Source organism: Cydia splendana, chromosome 9 (genome assembly GCF_910591565.1).
Source record: "Cydia splendana chromosome 9, ilCydSple1.2, whole genome shotgun sequence".
In the NCBI taxonomy this organism is placed as follows: domain Eukaryota; kingdom Metazoa; phylum Arthropoda; class Insecta; order Lepidoptera; family Tortricidae; genus Cydia; species Cydia splendana.
Window position 1 is genome coordinate 16,629,811 of NC_085968.1, and position 26,338 is coordinate 16,656,148.

Genomic DNA, 26,338 nt, shown 5'->3' on the forward strand with positions numbered 1-26,338 from the left:
TCTGCCAGACTTTACAATGCTATAAATAATTATGTATCTATCTATAACCTGACATCAAACAAATGTAAAATTACAGTTACAGAAAAACTGAAATCCTTAACCTATGAAGAAATAGAATCCCTTATTTCTTTTGCAGTATAGATGTATTAATAGTAGAATCACACACACACACACACACACACACACACACACACACACACACACACACACACACACACACACACACACACACACACACACACACACACACACGCGCGCTTAATAATAATAAAAATGTATATTTTAGCTTAAGTTAGTGTAAGGTAGTTTTTAGATTAGATTACACTAAACTAAATCAAATTTTAAATGTATAACGAATAAATTGTTAGAACAAAAATGTTAGCTGGGAAGAGCGGGGTCTCCTGTCACAGGTATATTATACTTACTAGGAGACTCCATTAACTGTATTGTTAAAACGAAACCTTTACCTAAATATATAATTTTCAATTTTTCAATTTTCAATTTTATACAAAACAAAAGACCCTTTTTGTTGTTGTTTCTTTGGTATAACCTGGCTTGGCTTACACTGAATACCTCTTATCTTCGTAAAAAAAAAGGTAAAAACTCATTTATTGTATAATAAGTGTTATAAAATGAATATAAAACTAAAATTAACTACAGTTAAGATAACTAAAGTTAAAAAAAAATACCTATCAAAATTTTGCGCCCTTGGTAGGGTGCCCATCACGCAGGCAGCGTTCCCGCGCTGGATTGCTATAGCCAATCTTTGCGCGAGAAAGCTGCCTGCGCGAGGGTCACCTGTGGCCTCCCTTAGGCGTTTGTGGCCTCCCTTAGGCGTTTGAAGCAAAACATGTATTGTCTAAAAACTTTATAAGTAGTACATTATTCATTATAAAGTAAATTATTATCCAATCTTCTGTTACTTAAGCTTTCCGCTATAAAAAGTAATGCACGGTTCAATTTTAAGAGTGGCATTGTTTTCAACAAAAATCGTGTTTTTATACTTTTTTTAGAACATTAGCTCAGAATAATATTTAAGAACAGGCTGTTATTATCGACAAACTTTCAGAACTCATCGACTTTATTTGAAAACAAACATTCGCTCGAGTTTTATTCATCTATTCACAGTTTGTGCGTTTTGTTCTCGATCTAAATTGTTGCTTTGTTTCTGATATTTAAACTACATCTGTTACTATGGGATAATTCGTATGACTCAGACGATGTATTGGTTTATGTTTATGTGTATATATTTATACATGTTTGATATGGTTGGTGGTATTCATGAAACTGAACACTTTGTAGAAAGTTTCTTTCGAGAGTTAGAACGTCATGTAATATATCTCGCACGCACTCTAATGGAGTTATTCATAAACGTTTGTCAAATCTAACAAACCGTTGATGCCGTTGATAATGGGGTTGGCCGATCGAAGTAAATATTAAGCAGATGGCGCCAGCATAGCTTGCCCTGTCGATCTCTAGAATTGTGTAAAAAATTTTTTTATGGAATTTTGTGCCCTGGATGCCCTTTAAGCCAAATCTCATAGAAAACGGGGCAAGCTATGATGGCGCTATCTATGCAAACCTTTGACCATTGCCAACCTCATTGTTTATCCCTATCCGTCATTTTGACAGTTCTCTATGTTACAAAGAGTCTAAATTTTACAGAGGTTTGTAAGGGGTTGCTTAGTTTTATGAATAGAGGGAAAACTATAGTACCTAGCCGGTATCGAATGCTTACTGATTGTATATGCAGCGACGCAGGTGGCACGAGGCTTCTCTGGAACTCGCAACTGTAAACAAAGGTACTGTCAACACGCTATGTTTGTAAACAAATGGTGCAGACATAGAGATTCGGTGAATTTCGGCCCGGAACTATTGTCTTTGGAATTGAATTTGTGTCTTCTTGGATTTGTTGCTACGAAACAGGGAAGTAATAGTTGAGTTAACAAAAAAAAGTCCCACAGTACCTTAAGCTCAATAAGGATTGATGTGGGGGGTGGAAATACATAATAACTAAACACACAAATAGACACCAGGATTCGAACCCGGGACCTCCAGCTTCATAAGTAGGGTCACTACCGATAGGCTAGAGACAGATATAGGTTGATTAATTTTAAAGTAAATTTATGATTCATCATTTCTCAATTTTATTCTGCCAACTAGACTTTCACACATTTAAAGTGTAGAAGATAATGGATACTCTGTTACTAATATTATATTATATCACCTCTAATAAACTAATAAGGAACCTCTCTTAATAATCCCAATCACATCAATTCCGATGCATATAAGTTTAAGCAAAGACATATGTAACTTCGTATAAGATGAATAAAGTCTGAGGAAAAAACGTGCCTCGGAAATCAAGAAAAAGTCATTCTCGAATAGATGGCGCACACACCTTTAGCCTATGCTCGGCTAGATGGCGCGACGACACCGTTTCATATTTAACAATTTTAACACATAGATATCAGTGAATGAACATGGGTCAAAATTATATAAAATAATAAAATAATTTATCCATATAAGTAAATACATTTTTTTGATAATTTTATACGTTTTCATTTTGAGTTTTAGTCGTGTGTCGATAGATGGCAGTAAATTTACTGTGACTACAAAATTTACTATGACAGGACCCCTCTATACTATCTATTCATTCAGTTTTATTTAGACTATGTTAAATCTTGTATCATAGGTATATTAGGTACTAATATTGAAAAAAAAAATTGCAACTTTGGGCAACTAATGTATATCTCAAGAGATAAAAGGTTTATGTAAACCAATTGGCAATCATTTTGTCGTAAATGTAGTTTGCTCAGAAGTTTTTCTAGTGACTTTTGCCGTAACTTAAGTTGTTAGTAGGCAAAATTATCAAAATCCAAAAAAGATCCGAAAATGACATTGTTTTTCAAACAATGACGTATTGTTTTAAATCACAAACTACCCTCAATAATAGTATAAAAACTAAGCATTCCTTTTTTTTTCACTTAATGACATCACGACAGCAATTTGTGGATGGGGGTCTATTTTTTAGAACTTAAATTAGTAGAAATAATCATCCCTCATTGAGACATTCTACTGCAGCAAGAAATATGTTACAGTAAAGCGTGACTGAAAAGTTTTGTCGTGCATTACGAGTACATATCTACACAACTGACATGCATCGAACGTGTATTTTATGTATCTACACTCGGGTGCAAAGAAATCGGACCACCCCAGCATTTTTAACATTTTTTCAATTTCTGTAAAAACTGTAAGGGCTACTGTGACATATTATATACCTAATGAAAGGTTAGCTTTTCCTCTATAAATTGATGTGCCTTTGATAGGTTTGCTGCCAATATTTTCAGGCTTTCAGGGCTAAGAACTTTGTCACCCTAAAAATGCATACTGGGAACACTGCGATTCTAAGGAAATCAAGGAAAAATTAAAACAATTTTCAGCATTTTAATACCGTGTGTTGCCTCCTCTAGCCCTACGACATGCAGTCATACGGTTTTTCATTGATCTTATTAATTTTTTTACAGTGTCTTGAGGGATGCCCGCCCATTCTTCTTCGATCGCAGTCTTTAGCTCCAGTAAGGTTTCAGGAGCGGGATTTCTGGCCCGGATTCTTCTTTTCAGCTCGTCCCAAATGTGCTCGATCGGGTTTAGGTCAGGACTGCGGGCTGGGCACTCCATGACTCTGATGCCGACCTCCTCCAGGTACTCCTTAGTGATCCGGGCTGTATGCGGCCGAGCGTTATCTTGCATGAGGATGAACTCATCGCCGATATAACCCGCAAATGGGACCACATGATCAGCCAGGATTTCCTCCACGTACCGACGTGCAGTCAAACCGCCTGAATTCGGTCTGGTACCTGGCCCTGCGATGAACACAATGTCCGTCTTCACTTCCAAAGAAATACCAGCCCAGACCATGATTGACCCCCCACCATAAGCAACACGTTCCTCGATGCAGCATTGAGAGAACCGCTCCCCAGGTCTTCGGTAGACTCGTGCCTGTCCGTCATTGCCAAACAAAGTTATCCTGCACTCGTCGGAAAAAAATACGGGACTCCATTGCTGAAGGGTCCATTCTTCATGTTCGCGAGCGAAGACGCGTCGCTGTCCACGATGTGTTGGGGTGAGTTTTGGGCCATTTGCAGCTCTGTGAGCTGTCAATTTCTTCTCCTTCAGTCGTCTTCTAACTGTCCATCGGCTGATAGACACATTCCTGGTCTCTAGGAGCTTCTGCTGAAGCTGAACGGCATTCAGTCGACGATTTCGTAGCGAAGTAATAACGATGAAACGGTCATCTCTCTCAGAAGTGATACGAGTTCTGCCAGTTCCGGGTCTTCTGGAGAGCGTCTCTCGCGAATCTCTGGAAGACACGTTGAACCGATGACTTCGATAGGTTGAGTTGTCAAGCCACTGCACGTTGACTAAGCCCTCCCTGCAATAGGACAACTGCTTAGCCGGCTTCAGTCGTGGTAGTATCCATTTTTCTCCAGTTTTTCCAGGTTCAGGCGATGAGAGTAGTGTTCAGGAAGACGTACCAATCACGAAAAATGCATAAACAATGATAATGACTGGTTTTATACCTAATGATAAGTGGTCAATTAGTGCATGCGCTAATGAGGCAGTTGGAGGGGGGTGATTTCCAGGCCCATATTTTGTAAAATATCCATCCCAACCCCTGAATATTGATGTCATTTGATAGGGCAGAAAATTATCTACCACGTGGTATTTAAATTATCATGATCGAGCTTACAGTTTTTATACAAATTGAAAAAATGTTAAAAATGCTGGGGTGGTCCGATTTCTTTGCACTCGAGTGTAGTTCAATAGGAGTTTATGGCCCGTGTTTTAGATAAACAAAGTGCCCTTTTTACTTGTGATGGTACTGATGGTCTTTATTAATATTTTATATTTATTTAGATATAACCTTCCAAATGAAGATGGAGTTTGTAATAGGACTCGAGCCTCATTGAAAACATTCGATTCAAAATTGAAGTCTTATTGGCCCAGTCATTAGCTTAAATATGAGCCAAGTTCTTCTACGAGTAATTAGAAGAAACTACTCGAGTTTAGCGAGAAGGATCTATTTCTACTTATTGTAAGTTGGATTATTACTCGGATTGAAACAAAGTTACGTCTAACTTCGACTCGTAAGACTCGAGATGTTCCAACTGTAATCCCACCTTGCCACTTGGACCTGCAGCGCGTCGCCGCAGCGCCTCCGCCGCAGGCAGTGCCGCCGCCGCGAGCGCCGCCCGTCCCGGCACCCACTCCACGCGCTCCACGCCATCCAGGGACCTAATTCGAAATACAAAAATGTACCGATGTAACAGGCTTACTAATTGAATGAGTTACATAACATGAAAATATGGTACGCGGTTATCACACTGGATTCTTTACCGCAGTGCTCCCAAACCAGAATACGGAAATCACTTCAATATGATGACCGTCTAAGAAAGCTTAAAGGACTTTGTTAGGCGCTCGCTTGAATTTGAAGCAGATTTTAAGCTAACAGATAACTGACTGCTATTAAAATACAAAATTAGGAATTCGCCTACCAAAATAGACATAACACAACTTACAGAATAAAGTTGTGTTTTATGTTCCGTATTCTTATTTTAAGTTAATAATTAAGTTCTCCACTGTTGAGGTATCTTCATTTTTAAATTTGCTTATTTCAACTGTACAATCGACCGCACACATCCAATACAATGTCAATATTATATTGGTTCGTCAAATGCATATTTCGGAATAAAACCAATGGGCACTCCATATTTAACACCTGGAATAAGTGCTGACTCTCAACTTACAGTGCGCGCTCTCGACTTAAGTTGAAATAATTTTTTCGCTGACGTTTTCGAAAGAAGTGATCTTTGGATAAGGCGCTAGTGCAGCCAAAATTCAAATTCACGTCGCCTTGATAATCCACAATAAGTTTTTTTATTACCTATTGTTTTATTTGTGTCATCCCTATTTGGTAACTTTTTATATTGCCGTAACTATAAAATTTCTAATTATAATTTATGAAATTAGGTTAGGTGTTTTGTGTTCCTTACCAGTGTGGTTCCCATTGTCACTTCCTTTTTTGTGTCTTAAATTAACCTTCCCCCTTCTCTCTTCAACATAATTGTGAGCACTCATGTCTGACGTTTCTACTCCAGCCTGAAAAGGAATTGACAAATCTCTCGCTATTAAACGACGTTTCAACAATAAGCCATTGTGATTTACGACAGCAATTTGTTGCCATTTAGGGAAACTAGGTTACTCTTTTCAACTTCTATTTTCCATACAATAGGTGCGCCGTTGATCAAGCGGGGCATATTTCAATTTGGCAGAGCGCCAGACGTTTTTTATGGAAGGTGCGTTGTCAGTTGCATTGGCTATGCATGGTCGGGCAGCCGTGACGTTACGTGATGTATTGAGTGCATCGAGAGGTACTCACATAATACGTTGCTGCAATTTCCGTGAATATTAGAAGAGATAATAGTGTGCATGTCCGCTTCATATTCTTCGGCACAATGTCAATCTCCAGCGGAATTCTGCATCTATAAAAAAAGATAAAATTTTCAGGATATTTTAACATCGCATTGCGTTTTTTCTTGGATTTTTTTTAAAGTTTTGTAATCTTATAACTGAATTATAACCCTCATTACATATTCTTAAATAGTTACCTACACAATTACATTAAGTTTGCTCGATAGAAAATAGTAACGGCTTTTATTTATTTTATAATCTGTATTAACTAATTAGTCTAATTACCTTTCATATTTTTGTTATAAAATAGGGTAAAGGGTGTCAATTGAACATGTTTTTAAATAATCGCTTTTTTAAGAATCTAACGTTATTAAGTTAAAAACATAAAATACAGACTATGGTTCAATTACCCCTTGGTTCAACTGACTCCGCTCTACCCTAATACATCTCTCATAAGAATGACACCCAAAAAAGAAATCTTTGATTAATTAGACAGACTATCTGTAACTTCTAATAATAAGCAGTTAAGATGCGGAAAAACGCCAGCGGCGTACAAGGGAACCGGAAGAAATTATGGTAAATAAATATTCTGTTAATTGAGAAAGTCAACTATAGGTACAAAGCTCCCCGGTGATTCCGGCTCGCTTCTACTTATTCGCACACAATAAACATTGCAAGGGATAATGAAAAGAGAAAATATACTTACAACTAATTAAGGACTATTTTGGGAAGAGTTCTAAGATAGAAGTTTTTCAAACTTGTTATATATAAATAACTTTCAAGAGAGTAAACCGTGAACACGGAATCTAATTGCCAGCAATTCATCTCCATTAATTAATAAGGGCAACTTCAAAAATAAATCCGAGTAAGTAACAGGTTTTCCGCATATCGATAATTGAGGACCTTTATTAAGGAACAATTAATTATTGTACTCCTAAAAATTTTTGAACGGTTATTTATAGAGTCGCACCAAGAAAAGTCTGCAGCGTATTTGATAGCCCACGCAGTGTAAGTGTTATTTATATGTCATAATTTCATAGAAGTTTGACGTTTAAAATGACACTTGCACTGAGTGGGCTATCAAAATCGCTGCAAACTTTTCACGGTCTGACTCTATTTCTTTTTAGCGGGTCTCTATTGTTTCCCAAATAGTTTTAAGTCATAATGTATCGTTTGTCCGAATTTTCGTTAGTCATAACATAATAGGTTTTTCTCAGAGACGCGTAACTTTTCAGGATTGCCATAAAATAAACCAAACCTAACCTAACCTATCTACTTATAGAAATAACCTTACGAGAGTCCTGAAACGTTAAGGGTTTCAGTTTTATGACTAACGATAATATGACAAACAATACATTATGACTTAAAACTTTATGGGAAAAAAAGGGACCCCCTACAATAGACGTAAATAGTACTTTTCCGAGTCCTTAATAAAACTTTTCCAACTCTCGCAAACTTCTTGGAAGCCGAGTAAGAGTTTACTTCAAAGAGTTACATTGTTCAACTAATATTGCTTAACTAAGTCAGTTATTAAATGTTAGTGCGAAAGAAATACAAGAAATTATAAACTAAAACTATAGAGTTCTGGGTAAATGTTTAGGTTTCTTCCTTTTTATCATTAAACCTTTCTTTCTTTGTTGAGATTTCGTCCAATGTCCCGCAGATAAGAAAGTACCGTAAAACGGGGTGAGTAGGTTTCGCGGGGAGCTATGGGTTATGAATGGGGAGAGAAGGATTGAGAGGGGGGTGAGGTGGGTTTTTAAGGCTACTGCTACAAAAATAATGTATTCCAATTTAAAATGGAGCTATAGTAATATTCATAATAAAAAAAAATCGATCCAACAATCTTCCAAAATCACCTTTGTATGAAAAACTCTCTCACCCCAAATACGAGGCACTACGGGTTGAGGTGGGTTTTCCTCTTTATCGTCAAAGTTATGAAATTGAACTACCCAAATAAAATACAAACTAAAATACAAACGTCCGAACCACTTATTATATATGACACCGTAAGATTGTAAACCCGTTAGTTTATAATCTAACGTAGGTTAGGTTAGGTTAGATTATAATCTCCCTACCGTCAGTTTATAATGTAACTAGCGAGATTATAATATGACGAGTGTTTACAATTTTACGGTGACATATACACCATTCAGTTTTCACATGTAAAAATAACATTTTATCGAGGTTTGAAAGTCAAATTTCACCCACCTCACCCCATTTTACGGTACTGAAAAATTAATAGGGTCTGTGCGGAAGAGAAGATTAGAATCGTGTGATGTATTGGACCCCATACATTCCACGACTCTTCTCTTTCCGCACAGACTCAAACAATATTTTACCAAACGCAGCCAGCGTCTTCTCCACTTTTGAAAAACGTAAATAGATTTTGATTCACGGCAAAAAAAAATATTGCATTCAAATCACTTCTGTATTTTATTACCATTACTTTTTTACGAAATAACTGTATACTGGCTTGTGAGCGGCCCTATTAGCCGCCTTTTAAAGATAGAAGGGACACCCTGTACATTAATTAACATTATAAATCTTAACATAATTATATTAGTAAATACTCGGTAAACCGTTTTTGTAAACTAAAATTATACAACGCAGGCCACCGGTGAATTATTCCCATAATTTCAAGATTCCAGTCTTCTGCTCAAAAAATATCTAACGAAATTAACTAAAGCAGAATTAATGACGCAATTACCAAATTTTATGGCGATGCCTCATTCTTCACTTTCTCATGGTCGTTACCCTGGAATGGACGAATAAATTTGTTGCCAAGACTGCTTCACCAACGACACAATTAGTGGGTATACGATAGGTGGGCTGCGCCTACACCATATTAGTAAAGAAGTGTTATTACCAAAGGTAACCAACCGAGCGCACCTCAATCTAATGTGATCTCCGCTTACGCATTCGTTGTTTAGGCCTTGGCGCCAAATTATTAGTGTACTAGTTTCTCAAAAGCTTGTAACTTGTAATACAAGCGGATGTCACTTTTTGACAGCTTTTGTTAGAAAGGGACTTCCACTTGTATTACAAGTTACAAGCTTTTGAGAAACGGGCCGCAGGTCTCGAGAAAAATATCTGTGAATCAATCAAACAGCCAGTGCAAAATGTAGGTAGACACTTTTTTACGGAACAAAATACTAGCAAAATATGGCATACTTATGTCGATTTCGACGAATCCCTCTTTGTAATATTCTGTTCAGTCTCGTCAAAAAGTTTTCTGTTAAAAAGGTGGCCTGTATTGATTGAATTTATTGCGTTTCGTCTAAAATATGTATTGGTTTCGGAATACATCTAACAAGTTTAAGTGGTTGGAATTTTTATTTGTTTACGTTTTTATACTAAGAGTATGAAGCGCTTTTGTTATTTTTGGCAAGGAATTTTTATACGCTAAATCTGTTACATACCTATATTTTAAGGAGCAAGTAACGGTAATTTATATTTTATTTTTATATTAAGTAACGAGTGTTTCGGAAAACTTCGCAGTAAAATCTAGGCTTAACCCCATGATCCAAATCAAAGGAAAAACTAGGCACACTAGGCCTGTGATAATTAAAACAATCGTACGGCATCATCTAACGTCATGCAAACAAAACTTGTATATTTATTATTTAATTTATGCTACCTATTTCATGCCAGGTATTACTTAAGTACCTATCGTTGTACAGTTGTAAAGCTATTAATCGCCCCATTAAAATGATACACGATCCAAAAAAAAATGATATAATCAAAAGTGTAATAAAAATGTAGTGGTAAACTCAAATTTTAAGTTTCTTGTGATATTTTAATAAGTTTCTGTGTTTAAGTTATAACTACCATAAGAAAAGGATACCCTTAGATATATATGTATAGGTATAACTATATGAAATACTCCTTCGCCTTGAGAAGCTCTTGCTTTTTTGTTAGTGGAAATCCTCATTTCTTGGAAACTTTGTTACCTTAACTTGCCTTAACTAAATAAAGGAAAGGAAAACGCATTAACCGACTGGCCGTTACGTTACTTCCGAGTTGGAAGTAATTTGGGTTCTAATAAGAATTCCCTTTTCTCGGCGACTGCAATGGCATCTTTGCCGAGCGACGAAATTTTAGCACTTCGCCTTAACGGCTGGGTGGGTTCACCAACCTTCGTATTTATACATATAGGTAAATATGACGGGCTCGTATAAACCCCCCTTCATTACGTATCGTTTAATGGTACGACTATTATCTTTATGCTATCGTTAGGTTGTCAAATTAACCGCGTTAATGAGACATACGTAACAAGCGTAGTTTGTTTTCCTCAGAAGTAAGTATCTAGTGGACACCACAGTCACCACAGTTGATTTAAGGTGACAGTCCATTTCCAACGACAGCAGCACTACCATTCATTTTACTATGGAAATGGACAAATAACACCGAACGCGTTCGTACTAGTAGTGCAGCAGCGGTCAGAAATGGAATGTTACCCTTTTAAGGTGACATTCCATTTCCAACGACAGCAGCACTACCATTCATTTTACTATGGAAATTGACAATAACACCGACGCGTTTGTACTAGTAGTGCAGCTGCGGTCAGAAATGGAATGTTACCCTTACTCTTTTAGACTAATATTATTGGGACAATCGACCTTTGAGTTTACAAATGTACCTAACAAGGGAGCAACTTTGTTGATGTTTGTCCCTCAAATTAAAGATTCAACCTGGCAGCAACGCAACATTGATTTTGATGTTTGTGGGAGCAATGCAATCGGCACTCGGCAGTAATGTGCACCAGACTGCAGCAGTAATTGTGCCCACTGTATTACTGCAGTAAACGTCAAAAAAATCATTTTATCAAGACATGTTTTATGCTAGATTTGAAGTTTTCTGGAGTAACGCAGTCGACAGCATTATTGCAGAGTATTGTGGCGCGACTTCCGCGGTACATAGAATAATCATCAAAGTAGGTATTAATCAAAGTGCTTTTAGCATTCCTACTTAAATACACCTAAATACTCAAAACTTAAAAAAGTATTCTTGTTCATCACCAGCTGCCAATGTTTTCAATCTCCATTTACTTTCATTATCGAACATAAATTGCAAACGATTCGATCTTTTCAATCAAATACATATCTGTATTTTCTTCCGTGATTTCTTACGGCACCTTCCACGTGAAATCAAGAAACATCGAGTGCAATTTGTATAAATTAATATGTCGTTTTCGTCGTACCTTCTAAAACAATATTAGCATTCGAATACGGTAAAGATGAAAAATGCTCACGGATGAAAATAACATTAGTCACCTAATTCAACTTACATGCGTTCCCTTTAATATCGCAAAACGTTCCCTGCAAAAAATAGGCCGCCTCAGCTACTGCTTGTCAGATTTTATTCAGTGACCGTAGTTTATCGGTAAAAACGAGACCTAAAAGTATCGTATCGTTTACTGAAATTAATTTGATTATGTGCATATTTTTTGAAAACTTAGGTATAATACTCTTTTTTTTTACAAACAGTGTTTAAGCAACATTATTGGGTTTGGATAGATTTATGACTACTTGTTTTTTTTTTTTTACAAACATAGTGTTTAAGCAACATTAGATCAATTGGGTTTGGATAGATTTATGACCAGTGATCGTACATTTTCCAGCATTTTTGGTGCAGCAGAGTGGTGTTAATGGAATTGGTATAGATAATTTCAACTGAAATGGTAAATTAAGGTTAATACTCGTATTAACGTAATTAACGCTAATTAATCATTAGGGTTGAAATTATTTATACCAATTCCGTTAACACCACTCCGCTGCACCAAATCGATTCGCGTGGTGTTAACGGAATTGGTATAGATAATTTCAACTGAAATGGTAAATTAAGGTTAATATCAACGTAATAAACGCTAATTAATCATTAGGGTTGAAATTATTTATACCAACTCCGTTAACAACACTTCGTGCACCAAAAATGCTGGAAAATGTACGATCCCTGTTTATGACTAATGTGACCCTTCTAAATATTTCATGTTTATATGTTCAGACAAATGAATATCTGACTAATTCAGTAAGTATCGTATAAAAATTTTTTAGAAGTATCAGTCAACAAAAATCAAACGTAAATACACTATAAATATGTAAAAGTGTTCAGTGTGTACATCACCTAGTACTTATATTACGAGTATATAATATACGATACAACTAAACAATAACATAATTGAAGGTCAGTTCATAACCTCGAAGATCCCTTAAATCTTACGGCCGTGCGAACGATAAACTTTCCAATAATGACGAGTGTGGTGATTCAGCTACCGATAACAGTAAATCACACGCACTTGTCCGGAAACTAGCAATACTCGTCCCTCGCAACGTACTGATTTTACCAATACTATAACATAGGTACCTCAATAGTCGCGACTCAACGCACACGATCGTAAACACGCATCACTACCTCCGCATGGTCGCCAGTTTTTCCTGGCTAACACGCGACGGATTTACAACAATGCGTCATAATCATAAGCTACAATGACGCTAAGATGACGTCGCGAGGGCTAGGTCATAACATTACGTTAAGACACAGAAAACTGCCTATAGAAGCCTAATGTCACTCATATTGTCCGCGACGCAAGTCACCAAACTATGGGGAAGAAGCGAGGGGTGGTTGGTCTGTGCTTTAAATTTTAAAGGCTTATATCATCAAGAGTAGATAAGTTACCTATTTATTTATAGTATGGCATGTGTACATATCACTGGGTTACATATATATAAAAAGCAAACACATCTTAGCTATCTCTTTAACATTTCTATGTTAAAGTATGTCTGTAATTAGTCTAAAGTTAATTGATTCCATTGTGTTACCACAGTTAAGCCATTTCTATTTAAGTAAGATGCATGAAAGTGTGTTAGCGTATGATATAGACTTGATATAAGTTATATGTGTACGAATTGAGTACAATAAATACAATACAATACAATTTACATAGCTTCTTAACTGCGCTTAATTACGTACAATTTTTTTGCAATTCACTCGTGTATCTCTAAGTAGGAGTATTCTTATTCAAGGCGCATTGCCTAACGCGTGTAGCTCATAATGTGTATTAGGTATCAATATTATTATACCTAAAACACTCTTCAGCTCAGTAAAGCAAAGAATATCTGATTTCTAATTAAAATGTTCGTGGCTACTTACTTGGTATATTTTAATAATGTAGGTCCAAAACCTGATCAACGTAGCGACGATTTTTGAAAGATACCTAATTAAAAAGAGCTTTAATCACTGAGCAAAAATTACACTAATCTCCAATGTCTGGATAGATATTTATACAGACTTACAGAGACAGAGAGGCCTAGAGGCGAAAGAGGCCCACGTCCTACAAGCAGCAATACAGCGAGAGAGAGATGCACTATAATGAATGTCGAATAAATATCTTGATTTGACAATCTGGACACGCCTCTCGAGGCCTACATTCGCTTCATTGTTGCATAAATTACATAAATTAATTGGCAATGAACGCGAGTACTTAGCTTGAGCGAAAATGAATTTATGTCACCATAAAATTACGGGCTAATATCGTCCGCTTAGATCATTTCCAGATTGATCGTAAAAATATTATTATGCTGGGAGATGGCTCCAGATATCTGTACTAGTAATTATCACAATATGCCTTTAGATCAATATAAAAAGTAAAAATCATTATGAAAACCTTGCATGGACAGGACACAGGTTATTTAAGATTAAATGTTATACTCGTATTATATGATAAAAATGTACTACGAGCGCACGGTGGCCCGCCGCCGTCTTGTGAATACGGCTACCGCAGTTGCTGACCACACAGCGCGCTGATAGGAACAGTGGCAGATTTGCCCTAAGGCCCAGTAGGCCCAGGCCGCAGTCTATAGATGGGTGCTGAGAAAGGGGCGGCTAAATTTACTGTCTTGGGTGAGACTTGAACTCACGGCCTCTGGATTGATAGTCCAGCGCTCTGCCATATGAGCCACCAAGACCTATGCTGCTATGGATGAGGTCTTGGTGGCTCAGATGGCAGCGCTGGAGTATCGATCCAGAGGCCGTGAGTTCAAGGCTCACCCAAGACAGTAAATTTTTCCACTTTTAAATTTATTTATTTACTTGTAATGGATAGCTACATCTATTGAACGAGACTTATTGCTGTATTCGTTTTGGGAAACGTCTGATGATTGATGATTTTGGTAAAGGTGAAGTCATAAATGTCCTGTGAAAAATGTCGTTCTGACTTTTTGACTATTTTAAGGTTAGGCTACAGGGCAAACCCTTAACCCGATCGTCTTTGTTTTAGGCTCAAATTGTAGCTGACTAAATTGTCCAGAGCCGTTTTTCTCAAATTTTTGATATCATTCTTCGTTTCCAAATTATCGAGCACCAAAATCAAAAATTCGGAAAAAATTGAATTTTATTTTCACTATTTCGACCATAACTTTTTTTGTTTTTGACTTTCTCGAATAATTATTTTTGCACCTTACAGCTCTCGTGATTATGCGTCTTTTGAGCCTATTTTTTAATATCATATCTTCACAACTTTCCGAGATATAAGGGGATCGCACTTTTTCGTGAAATCGGACCGTATACTGGAGCGAACGAAAAGACATTTCCAATGTCAAAAATGTGTCATTGACACGAAAGTGCACATTTGATTTGATTAAACCCCAGGCCAAAAATATGGAAACAAGCTCGTATGACAATAAAAAACTGATTTTCGTGCGATGGATTTTAATATTTTTATACTACTTACATACTCTACTCATTTTTAAAGTAAATAACTCAAATTCTAGTTACGATGATTTTCAGTTAAACATTTTATAAGGCAATACAAAACGGGCGATATGTTACTTTTTCCAAATTTCTGTTTTTGAATCTTTTTATAATATTTTTATATTCATATTCTAAAATAACCTAAGTTGAAAGAGAAATAAAAGTTTGTTGTTTGTTGTTTCCATACTTTTTGCCTCGGGTGTACATTCGAATCCGAATAATTTACCTATTAGGATAAATCTAATCATGATTCGATAATAATCTTATTCATTATTATAACTTACAATATAATTTATTATGAGCATAATATCATTTCTTTTTCATATTATACTAGCGACCCGCCCCGGCTTCACGAGGGTTACACAAAGCCTTAACAAATTACACACCTAAAGGATGACTCACATTAGACCGGGCCGTGGCCGGGCCGGAGCTTCCGGAGCTTCGTTTTCTATGGAAAGCACCACGTGATCACCGATCAGTCGTTACAGAAAATGACATGTCGGACGCCTCGGCTCGGGCACGGCCCGGTCTAACGTGAGTCATCCTTAAGCGGGTTTTCCACCGCGAGCGGAGCGGACTCATTAAGGACTCAGTTTAACTCGCAAGACTAAACTACGTACTTGTGTTTCCACCAACAAATAGTCGAGCGGAAATGACAAAATGAGCAAAAAGAGTTGAAATGAGCTCGCTCAGCTCGTGAGAGCGGAGCGGTGTCATTACGGAGTCCGGTCAACTCGCAATGGTAAATTACATAGGCGCGTTTCCACAGGGAAAGAGGTGAGCGGAGCGAATCAAATAGTTAAAATGAGCCCGCTGCGTCAAGGTCCGGCCGACTAGTTTGAAAAGGACTCGTTGCTGTCTTCTTTAAATTGTTCTCTGGTAAACCCTGTAATAGTTCTTAAATTTTTCTTCGTCTAAATCGTTGAATAGCCTATATTCCCCCTTCAGTGTTCTTTCTCGAATGTGCTGGCATAACCAAATTTGGCGCGCTTGTTTCTCTGTTTTGTAAACAACAATATGTATTTTTTCTTCTTGTATAAAAACTCGTAATCGCTATCACTTGATTCCGTATCGCACGACATCATGTTCAAACACGACCACACGCAACCAGTTCAAAACTTCAACTGAACTCGCTCTCTGTGGAAATCGACTATTCATTTTCTATTTCTCATTTTCCGTTCAGCCCGCTCCGCTCATTTCTCTTTTTCATTTCTCTTTTGCGGTGGGAATCAAACAACTAAACTCTTTGTTGGTGGAAACGCAAACCTATTTTTTAACAACCAAGTCCGCTCCGCTTAGCCATCTCTCGCTCATTACTCGTTCGCGGTGGAAAACCCGCTAAACCTTCGTCAAGAACCACTCTAAACCGCATCGCACCGCATGAAAATCCGTTCAGTAATTTTTAAGTTTATCGCGAACATACAAACACACAGACAGACGCGGCGAAGGACTTTGTTTTATAAGGTGTAGTGATGGTGATGTTTGTACAATATCTCAAAATTAGTTATTGCACTTACAGTCCAGGGATACCTACTAGGTACCTATACATATCCAAAGCAAATACCTAGTTAGTTGGTATTAGCAAATATAATATCGCGCAAATCGAGCCTCATAAATAATTACTAAGTGCCAAAGTAATCAATTCAACGGAATGTGAATGAAAATGTTTCAAATTGAAACGAGTAAGTATTTAAACATGGAACTTTGTTATATTTATGCTCCATTACCTTCTTTAAAAAGTTATAGGCGAATTCGCGCAACATAAAGTGTGAAGTATTGTTATGCTTTTAAAGCAATTAGTTAATTGTTAAAGTTTCAGTACATTACATATATAACGCGGTATGTATAGGAATTTTAGTTATTCAATCATCATTGGTATTTGTTGCAAGTAGGTATTCCATATATTATATATTGACGTGTATGTATTAACTTAATTAACTTCTATATATACATATATAGACTACTCAAACAACTAGCACAATGTTTGTGAAAACTTTACAAATGGTCTCGTGAGTGCGTAATATAGTAAAGTCCTTAAAAGTAGATAAGAACTTTACATTGCAATCTAATTTTTCTACTCAGCAGATTCCTTTTTCCAGAATAGTAGTAGGTATCAATAGTTATTTGTACAACAAGAGAATAAAGTTTGATATTTCTTCGAGTGCTTATTTTGAGTCCCGTGCAAGCGAAAGATTCTATAATAGATTCACGAGCGTAGCGAGTGAATCTAATTTAGAATCTTGAGCGTAGTAAGGGATTCAAAAGCGCACGAGATATAAATAACTTTGATCTCGTGTAGTACACAAAATTTTTCACCCTAAGCAGTGAGAACATACCTAGAGGGACAGAGATAATAGAACCCAAGTATATCGAACTTGTATTAGACCCCGCATGTTGAAATGACATTTGACTACAAAGGTCACTTAAATGTCATTTTGTCTCACTCAGTGAGCAAAATCGCATTTTGCTCACTGAGTGAGACAAAATGATTCAGTGAGCAAAATCGCATTTTGCTCACTGTTTTTAAGAAGCAAAGTACCCTTGTTCGAGCTGCTGAGGTGAAAAAATATTTATTTGAAATTTGAGCAATTAAAAAATTTAATATTTCAGCACAGGTATTTAAATGCAATGTGTTTACAAAAAAGTACTGTGGATGTCCACTGTCAGACGTATTGTGGTAGGTAATTATATGTTTTTATGCACATTAAGTAGTCGCCGGGTGTGTACACTGAGTTTTTTCGCCAATTTTATAAACAGCTTCCGGCCCCAAAGGCTTAATAATGCCATTTTATTAATCGCACCCCATCACTTGCAGAGCGTGTGTGCCGAATGCTGCGAAAAATTGCCTGCAGCTGAATAGTAGTTGTGGATCTAAATTGCGAGAATTTTCGGAATCCCGGATTAAATTGCGTCCTAGCAGCGGTTTTCAAAGTTTGTAATATGGATAGCTTAGCGCTTAACGTTATTAGTGCTTAACGTTAGGCTAGGAATGTTTAATAACCGTTTTGGCGCGGATGTTTAATTACAGAAATTGTAGGAATTATTTTAATATTAAATTGTAAAGGAAATTTAACGCCCGTGTAAAGGTTTCTAGGCATAAATAATTAGTAGCACACTAATGAGTACAACTATAAAGTAATAATTAACAAGTCCTTTAAAATTCAGTTTAACAATTAATCAGATCAAAATTTCTTTACGCAATATTTAAAATAATTATCACAACCTCTGTATTAAAATTTACAATAAGTATCTTACCTCAGCGATTCTTCATTACTTTATTCACTCGCGAACCACGAAGCGGGTCACTAACACACACAAATTTTGGGGGTTACTCCCGTCCTCTATTAGGACTAGATCAGTACTGCGGGCGGCGCGCACGCACACGGCTCAGACGCGACTCGCTATTACACCATATAGACCAATAGTGGGACCGGATTTTTGCACTAAAAGTTTTGATAATTCTAAAGATGAAAAAGTGATACTTATCTGACATGGGACATATTTTTAAGCATATTTGTAAAATATGACGAAAAGTTAGAACGAGCGTTAGATATAAATTAGGTATTTATATATTTTTAGTAATGATTTTTTTAATATTGAATTAAAGTGCAATGTTTAAGTTCCATCGTTTATAATATGTATGACGCTTTATAATGTAAAATTATTAGAAATTTTTTTAACGTGCTTCTTAGTCAAACTACAAATTAGCTTATTATTTTGTCGATATTGAATTAAAGTTTAATAAATCCACAACAACATATCTAAATTCTTAAGTTAATAGGCAAGCTAAAAATTTAGAAGAATAAGATATATGCTTTAGAATTAATATGCGTTTTTTGTCCTATAATATCTAATATTGAATTAGAGTCTGTAAAAATAAGTCTATTACTATAAAATAATATACGCAGCCATATTATGGAAAATAAGAAATTTCGGTGTGTAGCTTGCATTGTAATAGAAAAATATATTTAAAATGGCGCGAAATTCATACATACGCCGCGCTGGTCCGTCAGTGTCGCCGGCGCGGCGGCCGAGAACCTATCATAGCCTACCTATACCTCGCCCCTCGCCTCGCCCCACCTCCCGCTCACAGCACTGTCTGTCTTTTCTTATCATTCATTTGTTTGTTTACTGTGGACATATATAAATTAGATGCGGACATTACGTGAAATTAAAGGGGTCCCTTTGTTTCCCATAAAGTTTTAAGTCATAATGTATTGTTTGTCATATAAGAACCTTCGGGCTCTCGAATTAAGGTTTATTTTTGAATGGCTTTAGTAGCAGTGTGATAGCGTTGACTCGGCTCGGAGAGTTGGCGAATTGGCGATTCATTCGCCGAGTTAGCGGATCGGATACCAAGTTATCAGTTATACTTGGTCAAGCAGATCTTGTCAGTAGAAAAAGGCGGCAAAATTGAAAAATGTAGGGTCGAAGGGATATCGTCTCATAGAAAATTTGAATTTCGCGCCTTTTTCTACTGACAAGATTTGCTTGACCATCTATAGTTTAGTGGCCGAGTTGATTAGGAAGAACATTTGAATTTCGAAATTGTAATAAAAATGTACATGATATTCACAACTATTTTTTACCATAGTTTGTCAAAGGACTGTCTCATTTCAAACATAGAGAGAATCATCATACTATCTTTGACTTACACTAGTACTAGCACCCAAAAGAAAAGGATGAATATAGTTTTTTGTTTTTATTTACTGACAAATTGGTTTGACCGACTATACCTATTTCTGGTTCCTATTGTCATGTCCTGTCCTATTCAACGTCAATATCATATTATGTATATTATAAACCAACTGCTCAATATTACACGTATACATATTGAATATACAATAAGGTAAGTGACCTCACCTTATTGTATATTCCGTGTCGGCCGTATATGCCTATATACGGCCCACCTTAAATTAAAATGTTTTTTTTTTTAATAAACAGGATATTAAGTATGAAAAACTCACTCAAATAGGTATCTTATTTATTGAAGTTTCTTCATTATACCAAAATAGTTATAAAAATATTACGATACTCTTGGAAAATATACCTTTTATAAAAGTCCTATTGTGGGCCTTATTGAACACTAGCAGGGTATTACTTAATCCCGCAAAAAATAATCATTTTGACAATAGACAATAACAGATTTTATTGTTTTTAACTTAAGAGTTATACATATACAAATAACAATATTTGGTACTTCACAACAAGAGGATATTTATAATAAGTTAAAAATAATTCTTTTGGGCCTTATTAACTAAAGATATAAAAATTGTCTAGTTTACGCGAAAATAGTAGGTAACTAAAGTCACTAAACATAAATCTTTATTATTATTATGTTTTAACATCTGGGGGCACGGCAGTGCCCCCGCCAAGACGAGCAAAGCGCAAGGGCACTATCTACCTTTTCTCGAAGCGCTTCGTCGTTTTTTGGAACCCTTGAACTTGGGGTTGGATTATACTAGATAAACAAAGTTCTCGGACTTATTAAGCATATCAATTGCATAGCTCTTATACTTTAGATTTTATTCATATCTAAAAACTTCGATTTCGTCACTGACTCACTTACTTGATGATTATCAATACCTTTAGGGTACTTCCTGAAGTCCTCTAAGAAGCTGAAATTTGATATGTAAGATAGTTTTAGTACACAAACAACAAATAAATTCAAAAACTTGAATTTTTTAATCCCTAAGGGGATGATGAGGGGGTTTAATCTTGTATGGGGAATCAATAATCGCTGAAGCGATTTAGTTGAAATTTGGTATGTAGATAGGTATTGTTATGGGAAAGGATATAGAATAGATTTCAACCTCAAAGTTTACCCTTACGGGGTGAAGGCAGATTTCAACCCCAAAGTTTACCCTTACGGGGTGAAGGGTTTATATGGGGAATCAGTAAGAAGTACATTGTGTAACAAATGCCCCCAGATACTTGTTTCAGGATGTTTAATAGTAAATCACCCCCAACCCTTTAAATTAGGGGATGGAAGATTGTCATAAGCAACTTACAAAAAGAAGTGAAATCCCACCAAAAACATTTTGATGTAAAATGTTGCCCAGACGACACCATAAGGCTCGCACTGTCAAAAAGTTATCAGATCTCTTGCCAAGCTTCTAACTCTACAAGCCCTAACTTCACTAGCTCTACACCTTAGTTAAAGTATGTGGCTCGGCCGTTTCGTTTCTACAAGAACTATTGTATGTATAATAAAAAAACCGCCCAAGTGCAAGTCGGACTCGCGTTCCAAGGGTTCCGTACATTACACAATTTTTAACAATATGTTTTTTTAGTGAAAAGTGAGTAAAATGTCTTTTAAAAACCCGTAGGGATCGGATCAAAAACTAAGTACTTAAGTCCGACTCATGCCACAGATTATACAATAGTTCTTACGAACAGATACTTATCTCTCAAACAAAACGCAAATACCTACCGTTTTGATACCTACACAAAAATACAATGGAGTGACCTTCAACGCGCCGCTCCCCGCACCGCGCACACCGGCACAACGCTAGGGTTGCTGACGCTTAGAAATGATAAATAAATACTTACTTAAACAGAGGAGTGAAATAAAAGGAAAGCTAAATCTTAAATTATACCTAATATTCCGTTTATGCTTTAGTGTTTGCGAAATAGTCATTTTAAAAGGTCATATGTCCCTGCAGTAACCGCAGTGTTTACGCCGTTTTATAAACCGCGCAATAATCCCAGCAAGAATTAGTTTTAAAACTTCTTGTAATTTAAAACCAGATAGAGATTAATGTTACATAGTAAAGAAAAATAATAGAAACCCCATGAATAAAGGTAATTAATTATAAGTTAACCAGAGCAAAAATGAGTAGGCACTTTCCGGTGTAAACGTACTGTCGTTAAAATAAACATTTACCAAAATAAATTAAAAATTTACTACCTATTTCAAATAGATAGATATCTAAATCTATACATTTGTCACACATATTAAACATTACATGTTTAATTAAAGAAATTCAATAGTAGGTAGGTACCTACTACCCGCGCGATTCGAACTTTAAGATATCGCGCCGTTAGACATTCACTAGATATGAAATAGTAAAGATATGTGACGTTCCACGGCAAAAGGTACCTTATGGCGGCTGGCGCTTACGCTTATTATTATCGCCACTCCAATATTCAGTCGGGGCAATGGTACCTTTTGCCGTGGAACGTCACATATCTTTACTATTTCTTATCTAGTGCATCTCTAATTCATTTCCCGAATCCCGCCGTACGTGTAACTATCGTAAAAATTGACAGTGCGGCGCGCGGTGACGTGCGTACGTGAGCGCGTGTGGCAACCAACTGGCTTTCTTTTCTACCGTGAACGGGAGCAGATTCGTAGGTATTAATCCGAGCTCGCGCAGAGAGTTCCATAGGCCTGCTCACGCTTAGCTCCACATTTCTAATAGGTTTTCCTGTCATCTATAGGTAAAGAGCTAATATGTGTATTTTTTTCATAATAAAAAGACCCAGTAGTTTCGGAGATAAGGGTAATGTTAATTTTTTGCCTGTTTTCTTAAATAACTTCTAAAGTATTTATTTTAAAATTATGAAAAAAATATATTTGAGATTCTAATTCTAAAATGAGCCCCTTCATTTGATATATAACAAAGATATAGTTTTTTTTCTTCTATTTATCATTCATCTCAAAAGTGACCCCTTTATTTAAATTTATATTACATATTTACTTTACATGTATGTCTTTGGGTTATAGACAAATTTCAACTTATTAGTCCAGTAGTTTCGGAGCAAATAGGCTGTGACAGACGGACAGCCAGACATACGAGTGATCCTATAAGGGTTCAGTTTTATTCCTTTTGTGGTACGGAACCCTAAAAATAATGATTATAATAAGTTTTTCACCTTATGCCCATGTGGCGGTAGCAAAACAGCCAAGCCGCATATTTTGACTAAGGTGTAGAGTTAGTGATGGGGCTTGTAGAGTTTGAAGCTTGGCTCGACAAGAGATCTGATAACTTTTTAACAGTGAGAGTCTTAGGCTTATGGTTTCGTCTTAGCAACATTTTACATGAAAATGTTTTTGGTGGGATAATTTTTTACAGTATAAATATTTATTCGTAACAGTTAGTATTATCTTTTAACATGATTTTTACTGTACATCTGGGCCCTATGGCCGTGTTTTAAAATTCGTCATTCGTTGCAAAATTTCTATTTTTCGCACTTCTATCGTTAATAACTACCTATGTATTAATAAAAAAAGTTACCTATATAAGTAAGTAGTTACTGCCTTTAAAAAGTATAAGTGTCTAAATGTTATTAGACTTTTTGATTCTTTAAAACGTCTTTAGGTCAATAAAGCAAGTGAAAAAATATTAGAGTTAGACCAAGAAAAGTCTGCAGCGATTTGGACAGCCCACGCAGTGAAGGTGTTATTTATAAGTCATAATTTTATAGAAGTTTCTTCAAATCGGCCTTATTAATGAAAGATTAAAAATATTCAAAATTATCTTAAAATATTTTAATCTATTATTTCATCTCATACGTTCAATAAGGCCCGGGACTGGACCTTTTTGCCTGCACTGACAGTGGATCTTCTTAGCAACAAGTACAAATTCAGAATAATAGGGAGCAACTGCTATTTTTGAATGCTGGGCCTTGTTACCCGCCGGGCCTCATATGCCTGCACCTCACCTACCTTATTTATTTGTTTTACAAGGGGAAAATTTGTTGATTAATCGTGCTAATATTGATACCCAAACAAGCGAAACATTCTAAAATTGAACCACAAGCGTAGCGAGTGGTTCGTAAAGTTGAACCTCGAGCGTAGTGAAGGTTTCAAGGGACGAGGGTTAAATAAAATTTTCACTACATCAGCTCGTAAAGGCCCTCTTGATTGTTCGAAACGGATAAGAAGAGTGGCATTTAATTTGATGCAAATTTTGAGTTGTTTCCGTAGGTATACTCGTAAAGCTCAGTTGGTTGGTAAAATTGACTTTAAAATGATAAATATTGAATAACGTTAGTTTGAAATTGATTTAAATGATAAAGTAAATATTATCGGAGATATATATATCGGATATCGCTCTTAAACAAAAAATATATGTCGCTAGTCATTTATAACCTAAAAGCGCCAAATTACGCAAAATTATATTGAAATGACACCTGTCTATTGAATTTGAAGAATACTTTAACAAGGGTGGTTATCTGTATGACAATGCACCTAAAATAATTTTCAAATGTATCTATTATTTCTATACTTAACACGATAACGAATTCTACGTAAACCAAACCGCGGGCAATCCCTAGTACATATAGAAATAAATAAGTGTAGGTAAGTTTCCATTAGTGTACCTACTATTAACAATATAACTATTTACCATTGATAATAATTTTATAAACGTTTTGCGTATTTTTTACGGGCACCGCACTAATCGCTAGCCCGCCACCGTCGATCGCTGCCTCCTGCCACGGCGCGGCGCACAGCGCGGCGCGCGAAAACGCCGCGCGTTTGAAATGTAACTCAATATAAGCGCGGAATGCATACTTACGTATCAGTATTTAGTGTCGCCGTGATTTTATATTTCTAATATTTTGTGTGGGAACTAAGATCTTTATTATGACCGTGTAATATTAACTCTACAAACTTTAATTCAATATTGGCTATACTGCTTAACCAGAAATCAATATCTAGACAAGCACATTGTCTACATTTCTAACTTTTTACAAGTATACTAAGTTGATCGATAATATCGTAATTTTACAATATCAGCTACTTTAATTCTTTATTCACAAAGTAATTCGTGTTTTTACGTTCACCAGAAAGCAGCTGTTCCAGATTTCTAAAAACCGAATATTGTGAATAAATTAAAGTGTTATCGAACATGTTACAGTTTTTTGTAACTTTAATTTTATATTTACATAGTTATTTAGCAAAATTGAAATATTTAAATATGGCCGAACGCTCCACCTATAATTTTCTAATATTTTACATAAATGTTATTTAACATGCATGCAATAACATATCAAAAAAGAAAAAACTTTAATGTTATCAAAACCCATTTTTGTTCCACCGCTGGTCTAATATACGACCGAATATAGAGAGAGTAAAATTCATACTGGGCTAAGTATCTTTGGAAAGGTATTTTCAGTAGCTAGATTAGATCGGTCTTTAGGGACAACATGTTGTCTATCTTTAACTATACATAGCTGTGTTCAATGTAGATAAAGTTTACTTTTATTCAGGTACCTATGTAATTACAGCTACCTAATATTTATATTTTTCAGCACAAACACCGTAACGTACGAGTATGTATGTACTTGCGACGTAAGATTAAAAAAAATAATCTTATCTGCTAAAAAAATACTGAAAAGGAAAAAGAACAAGTATTGTGATACGTAATATCTAGTGTACGGACAAGTGGTGGCATTTTGAACAGAGCGGGAAATGGAGTCGCCTAGGTGCATTTTATGATTGATGAATAACGATTAAATGATTTTTCGAAAACATATTTATTACACTTTTTAATTCTTATTCAAGTAGTGCCAAAGTTTATTTATTTATTTATTCAAGTATCTGCTGCGATGTTTACCTAATTGTGCTAACACAATTATTTCACATGATATACAGTACACGCTATTGTTATCGTTATATACAAGATTATCGTATGGTTCAATCCACTTCAAAATTGACGATTCTGGTGGGTCATTCATATTGTTTCATTTACATTTCTGCTGTCGTGCTGTTTTCAATTATTAGCCTAGCGTATTACAACAACAAATATAGCAAACAGTTGTCTAAATCGACAACGTCAAATTATTTTGTTGTATCTACAGATTATAAAGTTTTTGGCCAGTAATTAATTAAGGTTGTTGTATATGGTTAAAAAGTATATTGATTGAATGTGAGAGAGCAAGAGAAATAGATTTTATAAGTAAAGTAAATATCATATAAAATTTGAATTTATTCATTCAAACATAAAAAGTTAGTACGACTAACTTTTTATGTTTGAATAATAATAACGACTCCATTTCCCGCTCTGTTCAAAATGCCACCACTTGTCCGTACACTAGAATATCTTCAGGTTTAAAAAGGTTAAACGTTAACCCTTATCTTGGCAAGGGTCAAAATATTTTAATTTTT

General features: G+C 35.9%; 1 protein-coding gene, 1 long non-coding RNA gene and 1 other non-coding gene across 3 annotated transcripts in view; 1 reads left to right on the forward strand and 2 right to left on the reverse strand.

The window, feature by feature from the left end:
• The window catches only part of LOC134793899 (vitamin K-dependent protein C), a 53,456-nt gene extending 34,891 nt beyond the window's left edge, over window positions 1-18,565 (reverse strand). Inside the window, exons 1-5 of the mRNA XM_063765612.1 lie at window positions 18,478-18,565; window positions 6,440-6,542; window positions 6,054-6,159; window positions 5,181-5,295; window positions 1,646-1,790 (exon numbers count right to left, since the gene is read on the reverse strand). Coding sequence (XP_063621682.1) covers window positions 1,646-1,790; window positions 5,181-5,295; window positions 6,054-6,159; window positions 6,440-6,502 — 429 coding nt within the window. The 5' untranslated portion in view covers window positions 6,503-6,542; window positions 18,478-18,565. The remainder of the gene's footprint in view (window positions 1-1,645; window positions 1,791-5,180; window positions 5,296-6,053; window positions 6,160-6,439; window positions 6,543-18,477) is intronic.
• Window positions 1-26,338, forward strand: part of LOC134793767 (uncharacterized) — a 324,508-nt gene that overhangs the window by 88,081 nt on the left and 210,089 nt on the right. The window lies entirely within an intron of this gene.
• Trnad-auc (transfer RNA aspartic acid (anticodon AUC)) lies at window positions 14,366-14,438 on the reverse strand. Its single transcript has one exon. It is a non-coding gene; the product is annotated as a tRNA-Asp (tRNA).